The following is a 22,915-nucleotide window of genomic DNA, read 5'->3' on the forward strand; positions in this document are numbered from 1 at the left end:
TGGATAATTTTTCCCTATGTGTTGTAGTTTGCAATTTTCCCCAAATTGGATTTCATTTTTTGTTTTTTTCCTATTTTTTTCCTAGCCTCTCAGTTGTTGTTTTTTTTTTGTATTATTTGTTAGCAACTCCTTCCAGTTTAGTATCAAACTGCATTTGAATTCATTAATATGCATTTTTAGTTCACTTCACGTTGACTGATGGCAATGTTCAGTAAGACTAAATCTAACCCCAGTCCCATGGAAATCCATCTAAATATCTCCATCACCTCAATACATTGCTGGTTATCCTTAGTGAACTGTTTGCAGTCCTTCAGCCAGTTTTCAGCCCTTGTAAAAATCCTAAAAATCCAGATAAATTTAATCTGATGTATTTCCCTCATCCACATTAATTTACTGCACTATGTCCCCAATTCAGCAATTTACTTAAACTCATGTCTAACATTAAGCACAAGTAGCCCATTTAAAAAAACGGTTACCTACCTTTTCATAACTATTGTTCTTCGAGATGTGTTGCTCATGTACATTCCATTCTAGGGTGTGTGCATGCCCATGTGCACAGTCATTGGAGATTTTTGCCTTAGCGGTATCCGTAGGGCTGGCAGTGGCGCCCCCTTAAGTGCCGTGCTCATGCGTCGGTATATCAGGCACCGCCAGCCCTACACCCTCTCAGTTCCTTCTTGCCAGCAACTCCAACAGAGGGGCAGGAGGGTGGGTAATGGAATGGACATGAGCAACACATCTTGAAGAACAACAGTTATGAAAAAGTAGGTAACCGTTTTTTCTTCTTTAAGAGCTTGCTCATGTCAATTCGATTCTAGGTTACTCACAAGCAATGTCAATGGAGGTGGGCTCAGCATTCATGTTCTTACAGTGTGCAGCACTGCTCTGCCAAAGCCAGCATCGTCCCGGGCCTGCTGGGTAAGTGCATAATGGGACGTAAACATGTGGACAGACGACCAGATAGCAGCTCTACAGATCTCTTGGATCAGCACCTGAACCAGGAAGGCCGCTGATGACGCTTGCGCTCTAGTTGAGTGTGCCTTGACTATTGCCGGTGGAGGCACTTTGGCCGGCTCATAGCAGTAGCGGATGCAGGCCGTGATCCAGAACGAAATCCTTTGAGCAGATACTGGATGACCTTTCATTCTGTCTGCCACCGCAATGAACAGCTACGTTGACTTGCGAAATGGCTTTGTCCTTTGTCGATGTAGAATGCCAGAGCCCTGCTGACATCCAGGGTGTGCAACCTTCTCCCTCTTCCAATTTATGAGGCTTTGGGAAGAAGACAGATAAGTATATGTCCTGGCCAGTATGAAACTGGGAAACTACCTCAGGCAGGAATGTTGGGTGTGGCCACAGCTGGACCTTATCCTTGCAGAATACCATATAGGGTGGTTCTGAAGTAAGTGCCCTGATCTCAGACACCCTGCAGGAAGACGTTACCGCAACCAGGAACGAAACCTTCCAGGAGAGAAGGAGACGGGAGCAGGAAGCCAGAGGTTCAAAGGGAGGCCCCCTGAGCCTCGACAGCACGAGCTTCAAGTCCCAGGAAGGGATGGGGTCCCAGACATGAGGGTAGAGATGCTCCAGCCCTTTCAAAAACTGGGCTGTCATGTCATGAGCCTAGACCGACCTGCCTTGGAACGGAGGCTGGAAAGCTAAAATAGTGGCCAGGTGGACCCTGATCGATGACAGGGACAAGCCCTAGATCTTGAGATGCAGAAGATAATCCAGGATAACCTGCAGTGAGGCCTGCGAGGCCCAGATACGTTGTTCTGAAGCCCAGCACATGAACCTTTTCCACTTAGCCAGGTAAGCTGCCCTGGTGGAGGGCTTTCTGCTACCCAACAAGACCTATCAAACCCAGGCCGAGCATTCCTGCTCCTCCGCATTCAGCCATGCAGTAGCCATGCTGTCAGGTGCAACGCCACTAGGTTCGGGTGCAGAAGACTGCTGGGGTTCTGGGATAGTGGGTCTGGCCACAGAGGCAGTCGCAGTGGGGTGGCTACTGAAAGGTCCAGCAGTGTGCCAAACCAGTGTTGGTGAAGCCACTTGGGGGCTATCAGGATAACCTTCACCCTGTCCTGTTTGATCTTCACGAGGACTCTTTGGATCACCAGCACTGGCAAGAAGGCATACATCAGGATCCCCGACCATGGGAGCAGGAAAGCGTCTGATAGGGAACCACTGTCCATCCCCCGGAGTGAACAGAACACATGGCATTTCCTGTTCTGACGGGACATGAACAAGTCCACCTTGGGAGTTCCCCACTTCTGGAAGATAATACTGGCCACCTCTGGATGGAGCGACCACTCATGGCAAGATGAGAAGGTCCTGCTGAGGTGATCTGCCAAGACGTTCATGGTTCCAGGCAGGTGTGCGGCTATCAGATTAATGGCATGCCGCACACAAAAATCCCAAAGGCGGAGAGCTTCCTGACAAAGGGCTGAAGACCTGGTACCACCCTGCCTATTGATGTAATATATCTTGGCGGTATTGTCCAGAAAGACCCGCACCACCTTGCCCTTTAGGTGGGGCAAGAAAACCTGGCAGCCAGGTGAACCACTCTGAGCTCCCTGACGTTGATGTGGAGGGCCAGATCATCCCGCAACCAGTGTCCCTGGGTGCTCAGCTCGCCCAGGTGAGCTCCTCAGCCCAGGTCCAAAGCATCGGAGCTTATAGCAGCTCCCATTGGCCTGGAGCAGCAAACCGCGGCCAGTGGGAGCCGCGATCAGCCGGACCTGCGGACGCAGCAGGTAAACAAACCAGCCAGGCCCGCCAGGGGCTTTCCCTACACAAGCGGCATTGCAAATTTGGGAAAAACTGCTCTAGGGGATCCGTGTTGAGATGGTGGGGACCGCGATCGCAGTGCCAGTGACCAAGGGCAGGGCCCAGAGGATCTGGGCTGCGACTCCGGCAATCTGCAGTGCACAGGTGGAGAGTGCTATCTTGTCTCAGGGGATTAGTGGTGCTCCACTGCCCTCTGAGGGATCTTAGAAGCTGGCTTGCCCTCATGGGGAGCCTTTATTGTTTCCTGCAGCACGTGCTGTGTCTGTGGCACAGGCGGAGGCCTCTGCTATCTTGGCGCCATGAGAGCTTGTGACTTCAGTGTCGTCAGGGGTTTGGGTCCCATACCACTCCTGGGAGTTGCTGGTGGACCTTTTAAGGAGCTAAGAGTCCCGACCGGGGAGGCACAGATGCGTGGCTCCAGAGTGGCCGGGCAGCCTGAACTGGGTCCCTTCCCATGGCCCTTCTTGCCTGGTGCTGGGGAGCCGTGCTTCCTTGCTTTCTTCTTGGGCACCTGCTTTCTTCTTGGGCACACTGTGCACTGAGGCCAAGGTACTCGGTGAGTCTTGGCAGGATGGCTTGGAAGCTGGATGAAGGACAGACTCCATGAGGAGAGCCCACAAACGAATATCCCACTCCCTCTGAGTCCTGGGCCGAAAGTTCTTACAAATACAGCACTTGTCCTTCACATGTGATTCCCCCAAGCACTTCAGGCAGCTGCTGTGGTGGTCACTTACAGGCATAGGCCTGTTTCAGTCTACGCAGGGTTTAAACCCGGGAGACCCGGGCATGCCCCGCCTGGGGCAAAGTCCCCACTGGGATTCCAACTTCTAACTACTAACTACACTTAACTACTTAACACTAACTACTATAAACAAACTATTTACAAGGTCCTAAAGCTCGAGTCAGTAGAGATGAAACCGCTAGCCCTTGCTATGTAAGGAAAGGCACTCTGACTAACCACCACGGGTTGCAAGAAGGAACTGAGAGGGTGTAGAGCTGGAGGCGCCTGATATACCGACGCATGGGCACGGCACTCAAAGGGGTGCCATCACCGGACCTACGGATACTGCTAAGGCAAAAATCTCCGATGACCATGCACATGGGCGCATGCACACCCTAGAATAGAATGGACATAAGCAAGCATTTGAAGAAGCATTAGGCATGCACTTGCCCCTTGAACACACCCAGGGTGCTGGAACAAACTTTATTGTGGGGGTGCAGATGATGGAAGCCATGGAAACCAGAGGAGTAGACTTTCTAATGTACTAGGGGGTGCCTACTCCCTCCCCTCCAGCGCCTCCTGCATGCCACAGAACAGCTGTTTGCGGTGGGCGGGAGGTACTGGGAGGGAGTGGGAGGAGCTGATGGCGGGGGGCTGCCGGTGGGTGCTCGGCACCCACCATTTTTTCCGTGGGTGCTCCAGTCGACACCTATGATGGAAACCATGCATTTGGTGTTTGTTATTACTACTTCAAGCCACCACCCCCAGCTAGTTCCAGCACCACTGAACACACCTTGCAGAACTGGGACTCACAGGTGTTACTTAAGAGCATTTTAGTCTGATTTTGAGGGAACAATCAGCTCAGTTACAGAAAAATATAAAACCTTACTCGTGTCAATTAGTAAGCCTATTTGCTGAAGTAAGTGCTACTCAATGTCAATAAGGGTTGCAGAATCTAGCCCAACATTTTTGATTTTCAACTCTTTGGCTACAGTAGGCTCTTTCCATTTCTAAGACACATATGCTCAATACTTATTTTATTAAAAAATCATTTTTGGCCCAACATTCAATCATCATTACATTTTATGACTTTCTTTGAAGATGAAACATGTAAAATTACTTATTTTTGAGAAACCACTTGTTAGAGCATGTATTTTTATTCAAGAAAAAAAACTTAGTTGCTGTCAATGGTTTTGTTAATGTCACACATTAAAGAAATCCAAAGCAACCCTGGCTTTTTACCAGATAGCTTACTTTAAATGTAATAGTACATTTATTTAAACGTGGTTCTCCTAAACATCAATAGCACAAATTGTCCCAAAATTATTTTACCTCTAGTTTGGCAGAAAACGTCTTTTATGTAATTCAAAAATTATTATTTATTTGTTATTTTTATTATTTGTTATTTTGTATGGTTTTGTATTTTGTATGGTCTATTTTTTCTCAGTATGAAGCAAGTTCCATTTTTATTACCAAAGTTTAAGGAGAACCTTGAACTAAAGACTAAGCATTGTGACTGCCAGATCAGGTGAATGTTCTTTTGGTGAAGTGTTGTTAACTGTGGTTATTTAGAAACAGCAGTTGTTTAGAAAAAGCAAGCAAATTCCATGGATATCAAAGACATCACTGCTTTTAAAATTTTTAGAATTTGTATATTGTTCCCACTGAGCAGGGGTGATGATGGTGGTACGTTCCCACTAACCCATCTGAGGTGGCTTCCTTTCATGCTCAGTGGGCAGCCTCCTTCGAAAGTTCTCCACAGTCAGATAAAGCCCAGTAGAGAGGACACCAGACTGCTTTACCTTTTATTTTAATTTTACTTCCAACATACTTTAATTTCTTATACAAATGTGAGCTGAGATTTCCAGAGGAGCCCAAGGTAATTCATTGGGAAATTCAATGGGATTTGGGCATTTTACAAAGGCATTAGGCTCCTTTGTAAATCCCAGCCATATATTTTTAATAAAAGGATAAAGGAGAACTGTACGGGTGGAGGTAGAGAGGTGGGCAAAGAGACAATTGTTCATAGATTTTTAAGGCCAGAAGGCACAATTATGATAATTTAATCTCATTTCCTGCATAATACAGGCAATAAAATTTCACCCACTGATGATTTCTACTTGAGCTAGAGCATTTCTTCTGTCCACACCGTTGCTTTTCGTCGTTAAAACTTTTGTCGTTCAAGGGGGTGTTTTTTCACATCCCTGAGTGACAAAAGTTTTAATGATGAAAGTGCCAGTGTAGACAAAGCCTACGTGACAAAGGGGATGTCTACACTGCAATGAAAACCCATGGCACTGAGGCTATGTCTACACTACTGCGGTAAGTCGACCTACGCTACACAACTCCAGCTACATGAATAACGTAGCTGGAGTCGACGTACCTTAGGTCAAGTTACCACGGGATCTACACTGCGGGGGGTTGACAAAAGAAACTCTCCCATCGACTTACTTTACTCTTCCCATTGGGGGGTAGAGCACAGGGGTCAACTGGAGCGCGATCTGCTGTCGACTTGGTGGGTCTTCACTAGACCCACTAAATCAACTGCCACTGGATAGATCTCAGAGAGTCGATCCCGGCTGTAGTGCAGATGTAGCCTGAGTCTCAGAGCCTGGGTCAATTGACTTGGGCTCACGGGGCTTAGGCTGTGGGGCTAAAAATATCAGTGTAGATGTTTGGGTTTGGTCTGGAGCCTGGGCTCTGAGACCCTCCCCTTTTGTTGGCTCAAGCCCAAGCCTGAACAACTACACTGCTATGTTTAGCTCCACAGTTGACCCAGACTCAGACTTGGCACTGTGGGTTTTTCTTCACAGACCTACACAGGGAGCCCACAACATCCCTTGGTAACTTTTTCCAATGATTGATTACCCTCACTGTTAAAGTGCACCATATTTTTAGTCTGAATTTGTCTAGCGTCAACTTCCATTGAATGCCTTTGTGTGGTATATCTACTAACAATTGGGTTTGTTTAGTTTGGAAAAGTGAAGACTGAGAGGGGACATGATAGCAGTTTTCAGGTATCTAAAAGGGTGTCATAAGGAGGAGGGAGAAAACTTGTTCACCTTAGCCTCTAAGGATAGAACGAGAAGCAATGGGCTTCAACTGCAGCAAGGGAGGTTTAGGTTGGACATTAGGAAAAAGTTCCTAACTGTCAGGGTGGTTAAACACTGGAATAAATTGCCTAGGGAGGTTGTGGAATCTCCATCTCTGGAGATATTTAAGAGTAGGTTAGATAAATGTCTATCAGGGATGGTCTAGACAGTATTTGGTCCTGCCATGAGGGCAGGGGACTGGACTCGATGACCTCTCGAGGTCCCTTCCAGTCCTAGAATCTATGAATCTAACAAATCTTATAGAACCTGATTAAGACACCTTAATCATCTTTTTAATATGCTAAATAAACAGAGCTTCTTAAATCTCTCACTCTAGGTAAGGTTTTCTGGAACCCAAATCATTCTTGTGTCACTTTTCTGAACCATTCCAATTTTGGAAGTGTGGACACCAGAAAAATAAATATCTATGTTAAATATATCAAAGGAGAATGAAGAATTACTGACTAAAAGCTTCAGGATTAAGCTAGCAAATTGACAGAGAATAGAAGGATGTGGAAACCTGGCTATGGCAGAAGCTTGGCTTTGTCAGAATAAGCTGAAATGTGTAAATTTGTGCTGGTGAGTGGTAGTGTTAAAGTCTATGAGAAACTTTAAGGGAAGAGAGCTGCCATTATAAATTAGAGGTATACACATAAATTTTCTTGGAGAGAGACAAAGCAACCATAAAATGAAAAATATGTATCTGGACTTGAGCTCATCAAAAGCAGTTTGTGACAATTTCTTACAACAAATTAAACTTGATTGAGGATTTATCTTTCAGCATCCTTCATCTTTCTAGTAGAGGGATGGTAGTGGTGGTGGTAGTGGTGGTATTTCCTTTTTTTTTTTTTTTCCCTTTTCCAAACACTTTTTCTGGCTAATCATCATAGTTATTTGATACTTCGGTTGTTTAATGAAAACCAATCCTGATTTTTCTCAATAATTTTTGAGAGTTTGTATTCAACTTTGTTTCAAGACTTAATATTCATGTGGAACAGATGAAGTTGCTCATCCATTTTAGTGTTCAAGTTTACAGCACTTCAGCTCTTCTGACTCATGTCAACATGATTTATTTTTATAGATATTAAAGGTCACAAGCTGGATTTTGTTTTGCTTTGGCTGTAAATTTTAAATCTATAGTCAGTAACTTTTCTGATCACTATAAGATTTGTTCTGCTGTTTCTTTGGTACTGTTAAGAACAGCTTATGTGAGAGAGCCAATATAGTATAGTGGTCTATGAGTGGGAAGTTTGTCATCTGTTCACAGCTTTGTCACCACTTCACTTGTGTGATCTTGGATAAACCACTTGAAATCCGTGCTTCTTGGTTTATCGATCTGTAAAATTAGCATACCACCTCTCTACTGCATAGGGTGTTGAAGAGACATAATATTTGCAAATGACTTTGAGAACCTTGAGTAAAAGTACATATATATATATATATATATATATATGCAAAGTATTTTTGTACTTAATCCTATCTGATATTTTTTGCTTTCTTTTCTATTGTAAAGCATACTCCCCTCCTTCTACAGAGGATGAGACGGGTAGCACCACTTTAATTTTAATGAGGCAGTTCTCTTCATCCATTATAGATTATTCTCAAGAGCATAAGGAAATAAAGCTAACTGGTTGCAGACTGTAATACTACTGAAAACACTTTGGTTACACTGTCCATATGCTAATTTGGAGAGCTTTGTGTGTGGTTACAGAGATTATTTGATGCAGGTCAAACTTAATTAGTCTAACAATCTTATCAGGACCAGTACAGTCTTCTACTTTTTGTTAAATAGTTATCAACTGTGTTTTAAATCCTGAGAGACTATCTTGTGCGGTTAACATGTTCTAATCCTATGGAAATTAACAACAAAATACATGCCAAGCTGCCCCCCTGAAGTTCTCTTCTTTCTGTTTTTTCACTTTTTCAGCTTTCATATCTCCCTCACAAATTTTTCTCTGCAAAAAGACTGTAGTGTCATGTGGCTGTGTCACTCAAACACCTATTTAACTGATCCTTGGCCTACAAGCTTCTCAGAGAGACAAGGTGGGTAATGTAATATCTTTTATTACTTCTGTTGGTGAGAGAAACATACTTTTGAGCTTACACAGAGCTCTTCTTCAGGTCTGAGAAATGTACTCAGAGTGTCACCACTAAATACAAGATGAAACAGATTGTTTAGCATAAGTAGTTAATACATATTTTAAGGGACCATGCAAGGTGAAGGGCCTGTTAACTGGAGATAATAACAGAATTACTCATGAACTTGCAGATGCTATGATGGCTCATGCTGCTTTGCTCAGTTTTCATTCAAAGATCTTGGTATCAACCAAATTCTTTTAATTTAAAATCCAAGACTGAGCTTATGATGCTTGTGCTCTCCCAGTAAAAATGTTGTTTCATCCCTGCTTTTCCTCTCCCTTTAAATCTGTTTTTATTTTTCCTGACTTCAAAGCTTGTAATCCTTGGAGTCATCTGAGTCTGATTAATATGAGCCTCAAAAAAAGAAAATAAAGTTCTGACTGTGAAACTGTCTTGTACCATCTCACTAGGATACAAAGATTCTTAATCATGCCTGTATCACTTAACTACTTAACACTTAATCATGCCTGTATCACTTAACTACTTAACACTGTATCACGTTCTAACTGAACTATTCCCAATAAATCATGTATCACTCTCTTTATCACTTCCCTCAAGAGTATGCTTCTTTTGTACCACTCAGCTGTTGAGATTGCAGAAACTTACTCCTTATCTAAGAGAATTTCCCTGGTCTCCAGTGAAACATCAGTGTCTTTAAAATTATTTTGCTTACACTGAAGTCATTGCCATGTTCCTTTATACACTGCCTTGGAGAGCTTATTATCTCATACTTCCCAAGGCATACCCAACTTTCCATTTTAAGTAAAGATTAGTGCTTGATCTCAGCTAGGATTAGTAGCATTAAATCCCCATAATATGAAATAGAATGTACTACCTTTCTAGGGTTGTATTCTCAGGGTACATCTATACTATGATAAAAGACCTGCAGCATGGCCACGGCTGGCCCAGGTCAATTGACTCTGACTTGGGCTACAGGGCTACAAAATTAGAGTGTAGACTTTTGGTCTCTGGGGGTACGTCTACACTGCAATTAGACATGCACAGCTGGCCCATGCCAGCTGACTCGGGCTCGTGGGGCTTGGGCTGTGGGACTGTTTAATTGCAGTGTAGATGTTCAGGCCCAGGGTGGAGTCCACGTTCTAGAACCCTGGGAGGTGGGAGGGTCCCAAAGCTCGACGTAGGAGGGTCCAGAGCTTGGGCTGCAACCCACGTCAGAACATCTACACCGCAAATTAAACAGCCCCATAGCCCGAGCCCCGCGAGCCTGAGTCATCTGGCATGGGCCAGCCATGGGTATCCTAATGGCAGTACAGTACAGGCATACCCTGAGATCCCACTAGCCCCCTGCCCCTCATCCTTCCCTTCTGCCCCCCATCCCCTGCAGGAGCCCAGAACACCCCCACCATGGCCTCCAACCCCCTGCCCCTGCCTCCAACCTGAGCCCCGAAGTGCTGGAAAGCCAGGGGGCGTGGTTCCAGCATCCCAAGTGCCAGGCGGGCAGCGCAGCCGCAGAGCCAGTACCAGCCACCATGCCAGCGCTCCCCAGTCCCAGCCCAGAAGAGCAGGAAGGAATTGCACTGCAGGAAAGGGCATGGGGGTGGAGCGAGGGCAGGGCCATGCCAGGCTGTTTGGGGAGGCATAGTCTCCCCTGGCCTATGATACCCGCAGCCCATGCTGCAGCCTGAGCCTGAATTCTACACTGCTATTTCATAGCCCCACAGCCTGAGCACTGCAAGCTTGGGTCAGTTGACCCATGGTCTGAAACTCATTGCTGTGGGAGTTTTACTGCCACATAGACATATACTAAAGAATCTGAAGAACTCAGAGGTTTCTCTGCTATTGTCGTGAGACTTCTGCCTCACAGATCCATTTCACTGCTCCTTGTCCCTTGCATCATATGTCTATATGATTTTCCATTGTTTTTTCCTGTTTGTGCTTTATCTGATGCAAAATGCTTCACATGGGGTAAAAAAAACTGCACCAAGGTAGAATCAGAATATTTTAGCCATATAAAGATATATGATAGCTATACATGAGATCTCTAACAAATGTTACATTTAAAAGGTCAGCTGCATCAGTGTTTTGTTTAACTTGGTTTCCCCAATGTAGGGTTCATAAAGACACACATGGGTTGTTTTAAAATTGGGGCTAAATATGAATAGTGTATTTCATAGATAAAAGTGAGATATGTGGTAAATAAAAACTCCATGCCACTAGAAAAACTCTACACCTTTACTCCTCGTGCATTTTTGACTCCTTTTTTGTCCCGCTTTCCCCTTCTCCCCCCCCCCCCCGCCCACTTCCACCCTTTCCAGAGCCCCTAAGTATCATTTCTGGACATATGTGCAATTTTGGCAGTCAGCATTTTGAAAAACAAGGTTTTTTATTTAAATTTATTCTTACTAGAAGCAATCAAAATAAATGAATATAGATAGATTTCATGCCTTTTTCTTTATCAAGAGGAAAATATGCTTTTGTATGCAGTTAGCACATTTCTAAATAAATTCATTTATTAATTAATTGTACCATCTAATGACAGAGAAAAAAGGAGAAGTGTTAATTCATACATGATTATCATGAATTTTTTGAGAAAATTACTTTTATGCAGTTAATAAATTCTAAATATAAGTTGGCTAAATAACTGCACAAAGGCTACAAAGGATTAGTGATAGAAAGAGAAAATACGGACCATCACAATTGTTCTACCGCCTCCTTTCAGAGTTTTCCAAGAAAAGGGTTTTTTTTAAATCTCATAATGTAAAAGGGCAGAGAGAAGGAAAAAGCAGCTTACTCCACTGATTGTCACTAGCCAAATGGCAGTAATACCGATGTGGGTGGATAGGTGTGTGTTCATATTTACCTGTATTCCTCTGTCAAAAGACGTAATTAATTTCTTTATTTAGACACATACCAGCTGCATAAAAAGCATATTTTTCTCTTAAAGTCATGAAATCTATATTTTTTACTACTTCCACTAAAGAGAAATTAAATACAATTTTTAAAATGCCCAAAAATGGCCAATGGTGCAAAAAATGCACACTTGTTAAAAAAAACAATACATAAGGGACCTTGACAGGGCAGAAGAGGGCAGGACAAAAAGCAGCAGGGAGGCATGGAAACCTGTCAAAAATACATAATGTGCAAAGTTAAAGAGTTACTACTACCCATTGCACTTTTCTAACAGGTAGGGGTATTATCCTCAATATTCTGGACAAATTCTAATTTGGGGGATTACATTTTACCTACCTACATTCCCTCTGTAATTTTTCTTGGATAATGTATTCTTAACTGTCTGTGCTAAACCATTGGGTAGCATTCCTAGATGCTGTTAAACCATTGTTCCATTTCACTGTGAAAGTGATTGGACTTCATGACTGTTTGCTAAGAGAGTGTAAAAAAGCCGTTTATATAAGTGCTTTAGGATCCTTGAGAGTCACTACATAGATGCATTATGGTTTTTATTGTCATTACTTCATACAAATGTTATGTCACGTTGCAGAAAACTGGGAGTTTTGCCATTGACAAATAAGAGCACGATCAGTCAGTGTAGCCCCAAATGTTTTACAGTAATAAAAGTTACAAGACTTTGGCCATTATATGGGATAAATTAACAAAAGCTTTGAAAACGATTACTTTATTTTAAAGTAGCATTTTAATATTTATTTTTGGCATTTATTAATTTTAATCTGTATATACACAAGACTTGGGACAAGGATTTACCTCCATCAAATCTATCATCTGTGATTATAACCATTATAACACTGTGTACACTGTATAGAATACTTACTCTGACAGAACGAGTAACAGAGTGGGAAAGGAAGACTTCTAAATCTGTTAAATTGAACAATAACAGCACACTGTGCCTTTTAAGACATAAATATGCTCGAGTGATTGCAAATAAACAAAGCTTCTTTGTGAATACTTGTGCCCCTTCCACACAGTATGTCGCTAGAATCAACAATATGTGAATAATATGCTACGTAATAATTTATGTAACAGTACATGGATGGCTGAAGACTTTGTAAAGGTAACTTACTGCAAATACTTACACAATCATCTGTGGCATCTTTGACAGCAGTAATGGTAAATACCATCATTAAAGGCACAATGGTAGTAAACCAAGACAAGGAGGATATTTCTGGGATCAGCTACAAGATAAAGTTCTATTAAATACTTTTAAAAAAATCTTAGTGAAATTTCAGTAACAATATTTCAAAGTAACTAATAATTTTCATAAAAAGTAGTGCTGAAGTAAAGAAAATCTGTCACACTGTCGTATAATTAATACACTCTGAGGGTAAAATTGCAGCAAATGGAATATTGTGTAAGTGAAGAGCCAAAAGGGGGTGAGCTGGAAGAAAGAGAAAAAGAAGACGAACTTGAGAGAACTATGGGGAGAAGAGTAGATGTGGGAGAGAAAGAATAAGAATGGATAGCACAATGAAAGAAAAATGGGAAGAGAGAAAAAGAGAAACAGAGAAAATGAAGCAAAAATAGAAATCAAGGAAACAAACAATGAGAACAGAGATGAATAACTCACACTGACTTCAGTGGGAGGTATTCATAACCTATGAGAGGAGAATAGGGCCCAAGTAAAGCAAAAGGCCATGAAACAATACGAAGTGTAAGAAGACAGAGTGTGAACTAAATAACAGTGAGTAAAAACCCAAAATACATTTTGCCAGGTATATGGAACCTTAAAGAATGCAACACAAGGGAGAACACTCCGAAAGAGGAAAAACTCCAAAAAGTGAGACAAGGTGGGTGAGGTAATATATTTTATTGGACCAACTTCTATTGGTGAGGGAGACAAGCTTTCAAGCTACATAGAGCTCTTCTTCAGAGGCTTCTTCTTAAAAGGTCCCAGACCTCAAGAACTGTGTGGCTCGACAGCTTGTCTCTTTCACCAACAGAAGTTGGTCCAATAAAAGATATTACCTCACACCCACCTTGTCTCTCTTAAATCCTGAGACCAACATGGCTATAACACCACTGCATACAAAAGTGAGACAGAACAGAGAAAGGGGATGGCGAACAAATGAGAGCCACAAACAAAGAATGAGAGATTAGAAAAATGTTTATTAAAAAGCAGGAAAGATTTTTATTTTATTGAGATTTTTAAAAAATATTCTGTGCCAAACCTGTACATTTGACTAGAGTTTCATTTAAATATAAATGCAAAATTCAGATTTATTCAGGTCCAGATTTCAAGTCTCCCAAAAGTTTGGATTTGGGATTCCATTATAGAGAGACTGTAATCATGAAGTACTGATTGGGGATGTGGATTTTAATTTAGACAAGAATTGTTTTCTATATCACCTCACATACTCTAGGCATCCTACAGGGATGATCATTAGGGCTGGTTTACTTATCCAATTAACTTAAGTTTAAAAAGGAACAAGCAAACCAGTTTGGGTAAAATAAGAACTAACCTGGGCCTTCACCCATACCTCAAACTGCATCTAATTATTTGAGGAAATGCCCTATCAAAGAAGTCTGGTGCTGCTGCTCTTTCTCTGCTTCACCACATGTACCCAATAGGCCCTCTTTCTCCCCCTTGTCATGTCCATTCAATATTATCTTGGAAACACTCATAATAGAGTTAATCAGAAAGTCATTTTAGGCTATTCAATAGTTGTCGCTCAACAGCTACATTTTAATACCCATGAAATCTGATCAACATAGAATAATTTTATTCATTTGTTTGGTATTGAAAGTGGCCATTGCATTGCTATTAACACATATAATTGGGTCTCTTTGTTAAGAGAAGAGAATATTATCAAAATTACACTTCGGAGAAAAAAGAAAGTTATACATCACCTGTAAAATCAGAAGGAAAAGGAAGTAAGCATTTGCAACCCTCTGGAACTGTTCAAATAAATTAACTGGCAAGAAAGTAAGAATGTTGTATTTAGACGTTTTGATGCGATTGTTCTGAAAAATAAGAGAAAGATGTAAAGCATGTTAGTACCAGCAGAGAAAAATCTAAGCTTATAAAAAAATCTACTTCAAGTTTTGAACACTCAGCAGTAATGATACTTAAAATCAGAAAGTCATCTTGTAGCATCTCAGTTTTATTCCTTAATTAGTTTTGTTCCTTCCTTTGTTCAATTATTCCTTAAATTGTTGATTATAATTATCATTTAAATTATTGGTAATAGAAGTTCTAATTTTCAACCATGTTTTAAATCAAGATATAAAATCTTTAGGCAATAAATGGGAGCTTCCAGATTCCTTATCGCTAAACTCTTATTTAGGGCAGGTAAGAAAAGTACACACACACTAGGAGAAAGGGTGGATTCAGGAAGGGTTATAGACACATACACTCCATATTCAGGAGCAATGCCTAATTGTGCAGGGTTGGGAGGGGGTCGGGAAGGGGATTCCAATACGGGTTTCATGCATTTCCCAGCAGATGTCACTGCAAGACAGAAGCACAGAGGAGGCAGACATTAAGCTATGCTAAGAGTAAAATGCAACACAACCCAATAACAAATTGCACACACACACACACACACACACACACACACACACACACATTTGCTTGATTCTTTTACTTTAATTCTCTAAAATGCACAACCCCATTCAACACAACCTACATTTAGCTTGGCTGCTATGAAAGCCTGGAATTTCTTTTTGGGAGGGCTGCAAGACCCACAAAAAGAACATATTTCACTTCTGAAGTGGACCTTGTGATTCTGGTTATCCTATTAGCCTACTATGTATTGCCCTCACTTCTGCTGTTTTACTACAACAAACTTTTTCCTTGGTGACAACTGTGATTACTTTTACAATAATATGAATATAAATAAAACTTAATCATTCATTAATACATATCTAATTGTAACTTATGCAGCATGGTATAATACAATACATATGAAAGCATGTACCAGAGTATATTGTTCTTTCAATAGGCTAGCAAACTAATATCATGGGGTAAATTAGTTTAGTCTGTATCAGCTGTTATTGTGCAACTCAGAATATCACCTCAGAGAGGTCTGTCTTTTCAAGATTTGTAACTAATCCAAAATTTTGCTAGTAACCAAAAGGAAAATGCTTTGTAAGGAAGATTTATAATTTGCTGCTGGTACAATGTCTGTTATAGCCAAGACAAAAATGAAAGTTCATCTGAAAGTTGTACTGCTCCAATCATTTCCCCAAAGGGTCCGTTTTAGTGTCCAAATATATATCCTCCATGCCATTAGTATGCAAAGCAGTAAGTTGTGCAAGAATGGCCAGAGAAAACCCATAAATGCTGTTACAACTCTGAATGAGGTCCACCAGTGGACACTCACTAGATTGTTGTATTTGGATCAACCCTCAGGGTTCCATATGCTCTTGGCCTTCTGGGTCTGAGCAGAGTCTAGGCCAGGGGTGGGCAAACCTACAGCCCGTGAGCCAGATGTGGCCTGCGAGCCATTTTAAGCCAGCCCGCAAGCTCCCACTGGGGAGCAGGGTCTGGGGCTTGCCCCGCTCCGGCGCTCCAGCCACGGCGCAGGGTCGGGGGCCACACCATGCAGCTCCCAGAAGCTGCAGCATGGCCCTGCTCTGGTTCCTATGCGCTCCAATGGCCCCCTCCGGTACTCCAATGGGAGTTGCAGGGGAGGTGCCTGCCGACGGGGCAGCGTGCAGAGCCACCTGGCTGCGCCTCCGCGTTGGAGCCGCAGAAGGGACATGCTGCTGCTTCCGGGAGTCGCTTGAGGTAAGCGCCCCTGGGAGCCTGCAACCCCTGAGCCTCTCCTCATACCCCAACCCCCTGCCCCAGCCCTGATCCCCCTCCTGCCCTGCAAACCCCTCGATCCCAGCCTGGAGCACCCTCCTGTACCCCAAACCTCTCATCCCCAGCCCCATCCCATAGCCCGCACCCCCAGCCGGAGCCTGCACCCCTTCCCGCATCCTTGATTCCCCTCCTGCCCTCCAAACCCCTCGGTCCCAGCCCAGAGCACCTTCCTACACCCCAAACTCCTCATCCCCAGCCCCACCCCAGAGCCTGCACCCCACAGTCGGAGCCCCCTCCCATACCCTGAGCTCCTCATTTCTGGCCTCACCCCAGAGCCTGCACCCCCAGCCAGAGCCCTCACCTCCTCCCGCACCCAACCCTAATTTTGTGAGCATTCATGGCCCGCCATACAATTTATATTCCCAGATGTGACCCTCGGGCCAAAAAGTTTGCCCACCCCGGTCTAGGCACTGGCTCTGGGTTTCTAGGCACATTCTCACGTAAAGATCCTTAGTCTAGGACCCCTTCTGAGATATAGGGCTCTGCAGTCCTAAGCCTAGGAAAACTACTGTCAGCTCTCCCAAGCCACCCCAGTAGCTCTTGCAAGCACCCAGAGTTCCACCAATGCTGTGGACCTTTCAGATTACTGTTTCCCCTTCAGGGACTACATGATAGTGAAAGCAAGTAACACAGATACTTTATAAAGGAATTTCTGAACCAATCACACTTTACTCATGGACAAAGCACAAAAGATATACAGATCTACAGAAAACAACAAAAACCTGCACTCAAAAGCCTCCCTCCAGTATCCTCACCATTTCAAGAACCCTCAGGTTTTGGTCAGCCCTGCGTCCCAGGACCATCCTTTCTTCCTGCACAGCCTTGCAATCTGGTCTCCTCTCTCTTTAAAATGGCAGGTAAGAAACCCTTCCTTTTATAAGTTTCCAGTCCCCAAGTTTCCAGTCCATTCCCATTGGCTTCAAGTCCCTCATCAGCTGATCCATTACTTAGTTACAAGCCCACCTGGAAGAACTGGTTCATCGGGTGGCAACTAGCTCATTGTCCTAGAATGCTTCCATTTGAATTGGAGATCTTCCAGGTTAACAAACCTTGATTGCTTTCCATTGTTAGCCCTCTGACAACACCTCCAGGAATCCCAGTTCAGTATGGAGATTAAAAGACAACGGGGAAGATACTGTGCAGTTTTACAATCAAAATGGCATTCATGAAACAAAATTGGAGTTTACAGTTTGATATAGATACATACAGACATACATTAGATGCTATCCTGAATCACTGAGTGGATACTGTAGGCTAAAATCTGGCTGCCACACGAATACAATGAAACCCACAAACAGAGGAGGAATATGGGGCAGAAGTTCTACATGCAGAGATACTGGCTCCCCCCAAAAAATCCATGCAGAAAACACGTGACAAGAACCAAAAGGGGTTTTTCCTGGCAGGGCTACATTAGTGTGCTTATGGTTCCTGACCCATGCAGATTCTTCTTTCTTTTAGGAGAACTTATCTGCTGAGTCAATAGTTTGGGAGCCTACAATCACAAGGAGCCACTGCTGGTCAGACTATGGACACAATGTATGATGCTTTTGCAGCTTCAATGTGTGTCTATTTTGCGGGCATTTTTTTAGATAGCCAGCAGATGGCCATATATTTGGTATACGAATACTTATCTATTATTGCTTTCAATATACACCTCTACCCCGATATAACGCTGTCCTCGGGAGCCAAAAAATCTTACCGCGTTATACTGAACTTGCTTTGATCAGAAGGAGTGCACAGCCCCGCCCCCCCGGAGCACTATTTAGTAATTTCTCATCTTGATGTATGTACTCAACCATTCTGCAGACCGCTTAAAGACACTCCCCCCAGTTTTTACAATGTGGTTCTACTCTGAAAAGCAAGTCTGTAAAAATGATACTTAATTACTTTGCTGCCTGTACGTTTTCAGCTCTTTTTACGTTAGTGATAAACACAGGCGGTGGGGCTTACTATTTTTTAATTCCTTTTATAAATGCATAGGCAGTACAGCTGTGGGACAAAGAATTTGGTATTTATTCTGGCTCAAGCATCATCAACAGAATTGTTAATTAAATTCCAACTAAATGAGTTCTTTGCACTGGTCTTCAATGCAGAGGATGTGAGGGAGATTGCCAGACCTGAGCCATTCTTTTAGATGACAAATCTGACGAACTATCCCAGATTGAGGTATCAGTAGAGGAAGTTCTGGAACAAATGATAAATTAAGCAGTAATAAGTCACCAGGACCAGATGGTATTCACCCAAAAGTTCTAAAGGAACTCAAATTTGAAATTTCAGAGCTACTAACTGTAGTAAATAACCTTTCACTTAAATCAGCTTCTGTATCAGATGACTGGATGATAGTTAATGTAACGCCAATTTTTAAAAGAGGCTCCAGAGGCGATCCTGGCTATTACAAATCAGTAATCCTAACTTCAGTACCCGCTAAATTGATTGAAACTATAGTAAAGAACAGAATTATCAGACACCTAGAGGAACACAATATGTTGGGGAAGAGTCAACTCAGCTTTTGTAAAGGGAAATCTTTCCTCATCAATCTATTAAAATTCCCTGAGGGCATCAACAAGCACATGGACACGGTGATCCAGTTGATATAGTGTACTTGGACCTTCAGAAAGCCTTTGACAAGGTCCCACATCAAAGACTCTTAAGCAAACTAAGCAATCATGGGATAAGAGGAAAGGTCCTCTCATGAGTCAGTTACTGGTTAAAAGACAGTAAACAGTAAGAATAAATGGTCTTTTTCACAATGGAGAAAGGGAAATAACAGGGTCCCCCAAGGATCTGTACTGGCACCTGTGCTGTTCAACATATTCATAAATTATCTGGAAAAGGGGGTGAACAGGGAGAGGCGACATTTGCAAATGATACAAAATTACTGAAGATCGTTAAGTCCAAAACTGACTGCGAAGAGTTACAAAGGGATCTCACAAAACTGGGTGAAGGGGCAACAAAATGGCAGATGAAATTCAGTGTTGATAAGTGCAAAGTAATGCACATTGAAAAACTTAATCCCAACTATAGATACAAAATGAAGGGGTCCAAATTAGCTGTTAACACTCAAGAAAAGATTTTGGAGTCATCATGACGACTTCTCTGAAAACATCTGCTCAACGTGCAGTAGCAGTCAGAAAAGCTAACAGAATGTTAGGAATCACTAGAAAAAGGATAGACAATAAAACAGAAAAATATCATGACGACATTATATAAATCAATGACTGTCTCCTGCAATCACCTTGCAGTCTGTTATATCTTTTATTTCCTGTCAGGAAGCAAGAAAGTAGTCAGTCAATCTGGCTTCTAGTCTTTCTACTCTTGTAAGTAATAAGATAGTCGTCTCTTTTCATAAAAAATGTGTTGGAAACTATTAGGTCACAAGCTTGTGCCAGTTGCACTATGCTTTCTCCTTCATCATTTAAAGTTCCATAGCCCTGGCCACTACGTACGCTACTATATCCATGCATGTCTCTTCCAACATTCCTATTTAAATTGGCACCAATAACGATTTCATTTTCTAGAATTTGCTGAAAAGCAGTGTCTAACATTTCCCAGAAACTTGCCTTCTCTTCCTCGCCACAGCCAGACTGGGGCACATGTGTGCTAACTATGTTTAACAAGCCACAGTAGCAAAATATGTTTAGCAAGCTGTGGTAATACAAAGAATAAACAATATGTTAACTAGTAAGGGATAGTGTGTTAAGAGCACAGACAAGTTATTCTAGTCCATCTCATGATATTAACTGATTATCTTAAAAGGGCACAGTCAAGATAAAACAAAAGTATTCTTACCTGTAGTACTCAGTAATAATACCTTGATTTAGAGATTATTGGAAAATGTCACCACGTAGCAGAAGAATATTTTTAATGTCTTGATTTTGTTTGTTTTATAACCAGATCTACTTAGATTATTCAAAGTAGAAAAATATTCTTCAGCTCTACGGGCATTAATTCAATCAACTAGCACAGTCACTTTCAGTCTTTTGGATCTACGGAGAACACCGTCTCTCTCGTCTCAGGAGTCTAATTTCCTACCCATAATTTACACAGGGAAACCTGGTTTATAAATATTTTCTAGCCACATTTTCATTACAAAAATGTTGTTAGCGAGTGTTATTAGTCTTGCACAATCCTCTGAGCACTGCGTCATTGAATTATCATTCCTGGTTTCTAACTGTAATTGCGGTGTACGCAAATGGTCTTCAAACTGAAATTTATCTACAAAGCTCTGATTTTGAAGAATTCCTTGGGGAACAAATTAAATTTCCCTTTGAGACTAATTTAGTTACTGTGTGGTTTATTTCCTCCAAGACACTCTAAACAGCATACGTTGTACAAGAACTTTCCCATACTAGCAAGCAATTTTTTCTTTCAAGAATGACATAGCTGGAGAGGAAGATGAGAAGCCCTGTATCAATATATTCACAAACAATTGATAAACATACATATGTAATAAAGGACATAAAGCATCAACCTCCTAGTGCCTAAAAAGAAATGTATTCTTACTGTATTGCCTATACCTACAAAACAGACAGGGAACATTTAGAGCCAAATTCAGACCTGGTCTAAATGGGTTCAACTCCACTGACTTCAGAAGCGTTTCACCTGCTTTCACCATGTCTGACTTTGGGTTCACAGGGCATAATTCAGCTAAAGCTATCAAGCAACTATTTGCCATTAGCAGAATTTTATTTAACAAATGGCATCCCTACTTGCTAATTAGCCCTGGTCTACACTACGAGTTTAGGTCAAATTTAGCAGCATTAAAATAATTTTAAAAAAATTAGATCGATTTAACCCTGCACCCGTCCACACGACAAAGCCATTTTTGTCGACTTAAAGGGCTCTTAAAATCTATTTCTGTACTCCTCCCCGATGAGGGGATTAGCGCTGAAATGACCCTGCTGGGTCGAATTTGGGGTAATGTGGACGCAATTCGACGGTATTGGCCTCTGGGAGCTATCCCAGAGTGCTCCATTGTGACCGCTCTGGACAGCACTCTCAACTCAGATGCACTGGCCAGGTAGACAGGAAAAGCCCCGCGAACTTTTGAATTTCATTTCCTGTTTGGCCACTGTGGCGAGCTGATCGGCACAGGTGACCATGCAGAGCTCATCAGCAAAGGTGACCATGGAGTCCCAGAATCGCAAAACAGCTCCAGCATGGACCGAACGGGAGGTACTGGATCTGATTGCTGTATGGGGAGACGAATCAGTGCTATCAGAACTCCATTCTAAAAGACAAAATGCCAAAACATTTGAAAAAAATCTCCAAGGGCATGAAGGACAGAGGCTATAACAGGGACCCGCAGCAGTGCCGCGTGAAACTTAAGGAGCTGAGGCAAGCCTACCAAAAAAACAGAGAGGCAAACGGCCGCTCCGGATCAGAGCCCCAGACATGCCGCTTCTATGAGGAGCTGCATGCCATTCTAGGGGGTGCCCCTACAACTACCCCAGCCCTGTGCGTGGACTCCGTCAATGGATTCTCACGCAACAGGGATGAGGATTTTGGGGACGAGGAAGATGATGAGGAGGAGGTTGAAGATAGCGCACAGCAAGCAAGCGGAGAAACTGTTTTCCCCGACAGCCAGGAACTGTTTTTCACCCTGGATCTAGTACCCTTCCAACCCACCGAAGGCAGGCTCTCAGACTTAGAAGGCGGAGAAGGGACCTCTGGTGAGTGTACCTTTGTAAATATTGTACATGGTTTAAAAGCAAGCGTGTTTAATGATTAATTTGCCCTGAAGACTTGGGATGCACTCGCGGCCAGTACAGCTACTGGAAAATTCTGTTAACGTGTATGGGGATGGAGCGTAAATCCTCCAGGGACATCTCAATGAAGCAATCCTGGATGTACTCCCAAAGCCTTTGCAAAAGGTTTCTGGGGAGGGCAGCCTTATTCTGTCCTCCATTACCACGCCAGGCCAGTAGCACGTAGTCTGGAATCATTGCATAACAAAGCATGGCAGCATATGGTCCCGGTGTTTGCTGGCATTCAAGCAACATCCGTTCTTTATCTCTCTGTGTTATCCTCAGGAGAGTGATATCATTCATGGTCACCTGGTTGAAATAGGGGAATTTTATTAAGGGGATATTCAGAGGTGGCCGTTCCTGCTGGGCTGTTTGCCTGTGGCTGAACAGAAATCATTCCCGCTGTGCGCCACGCGGTGGGGGGAGGGGTGAAGCGATCATCCCAGAGAATAGGGTGGGGTGGAGGGGTTTAGTTGGGTTTGTGCTGCATGTTAACCCGAAAACCGCAGCCCCTCCTTTTAAATGGCCAACCCAACGCGTGCTTGGTATGGGACATGAGGGCGCTACTGTTTGAAACCATTCCCACATGTTATGAAGGTTAAAGAAGCCAAAAGACTGTGGCTTACCATGTCTGCCTGCAAGCCGAATTCTGTTGCCCACCAGCCCTGCGTGTGTGATTTCTCAC

At 42.8% G+C, this 22,915-nt stretch overlaps 1 protein-coding gene across 1 annotated transcript in view; it reads right to left on the reverse strand.

Annotated features, from left to right (window-relative positions):
* ATP8B4 (ATPase phospholipid transporting 8B4 (putative)) overlaps positions 1-22,915 on the reverse strand; it is a 154,976-nt gene that overhangs the window by 120,182 nt on the left and 11,879 nt on the right. The window contains 2 exon segments of the mRNA XM_065412715.1: positions 12,753-12,851; positions 14,524-14,637. Of these exon segments, the coding sequence (XP_065268787.1) occupies positions 12,753-12,851; positions 14,524-14,637 (213 nt within the window).

This window comes from Emys orbicularis, chromosome 10 (assembly GCF_028017835.1).
Source record: "Emys orbicularis isolate rEmyOrb1 chromosome 10, rEmyOrb1.hap1, whole genome shotgun sequence".
NCBI classification, from domain to species: Eukaryota; Metazoa; Chordata; order Testudines; family Emydidae; genus Emys; species Emys orbicularis.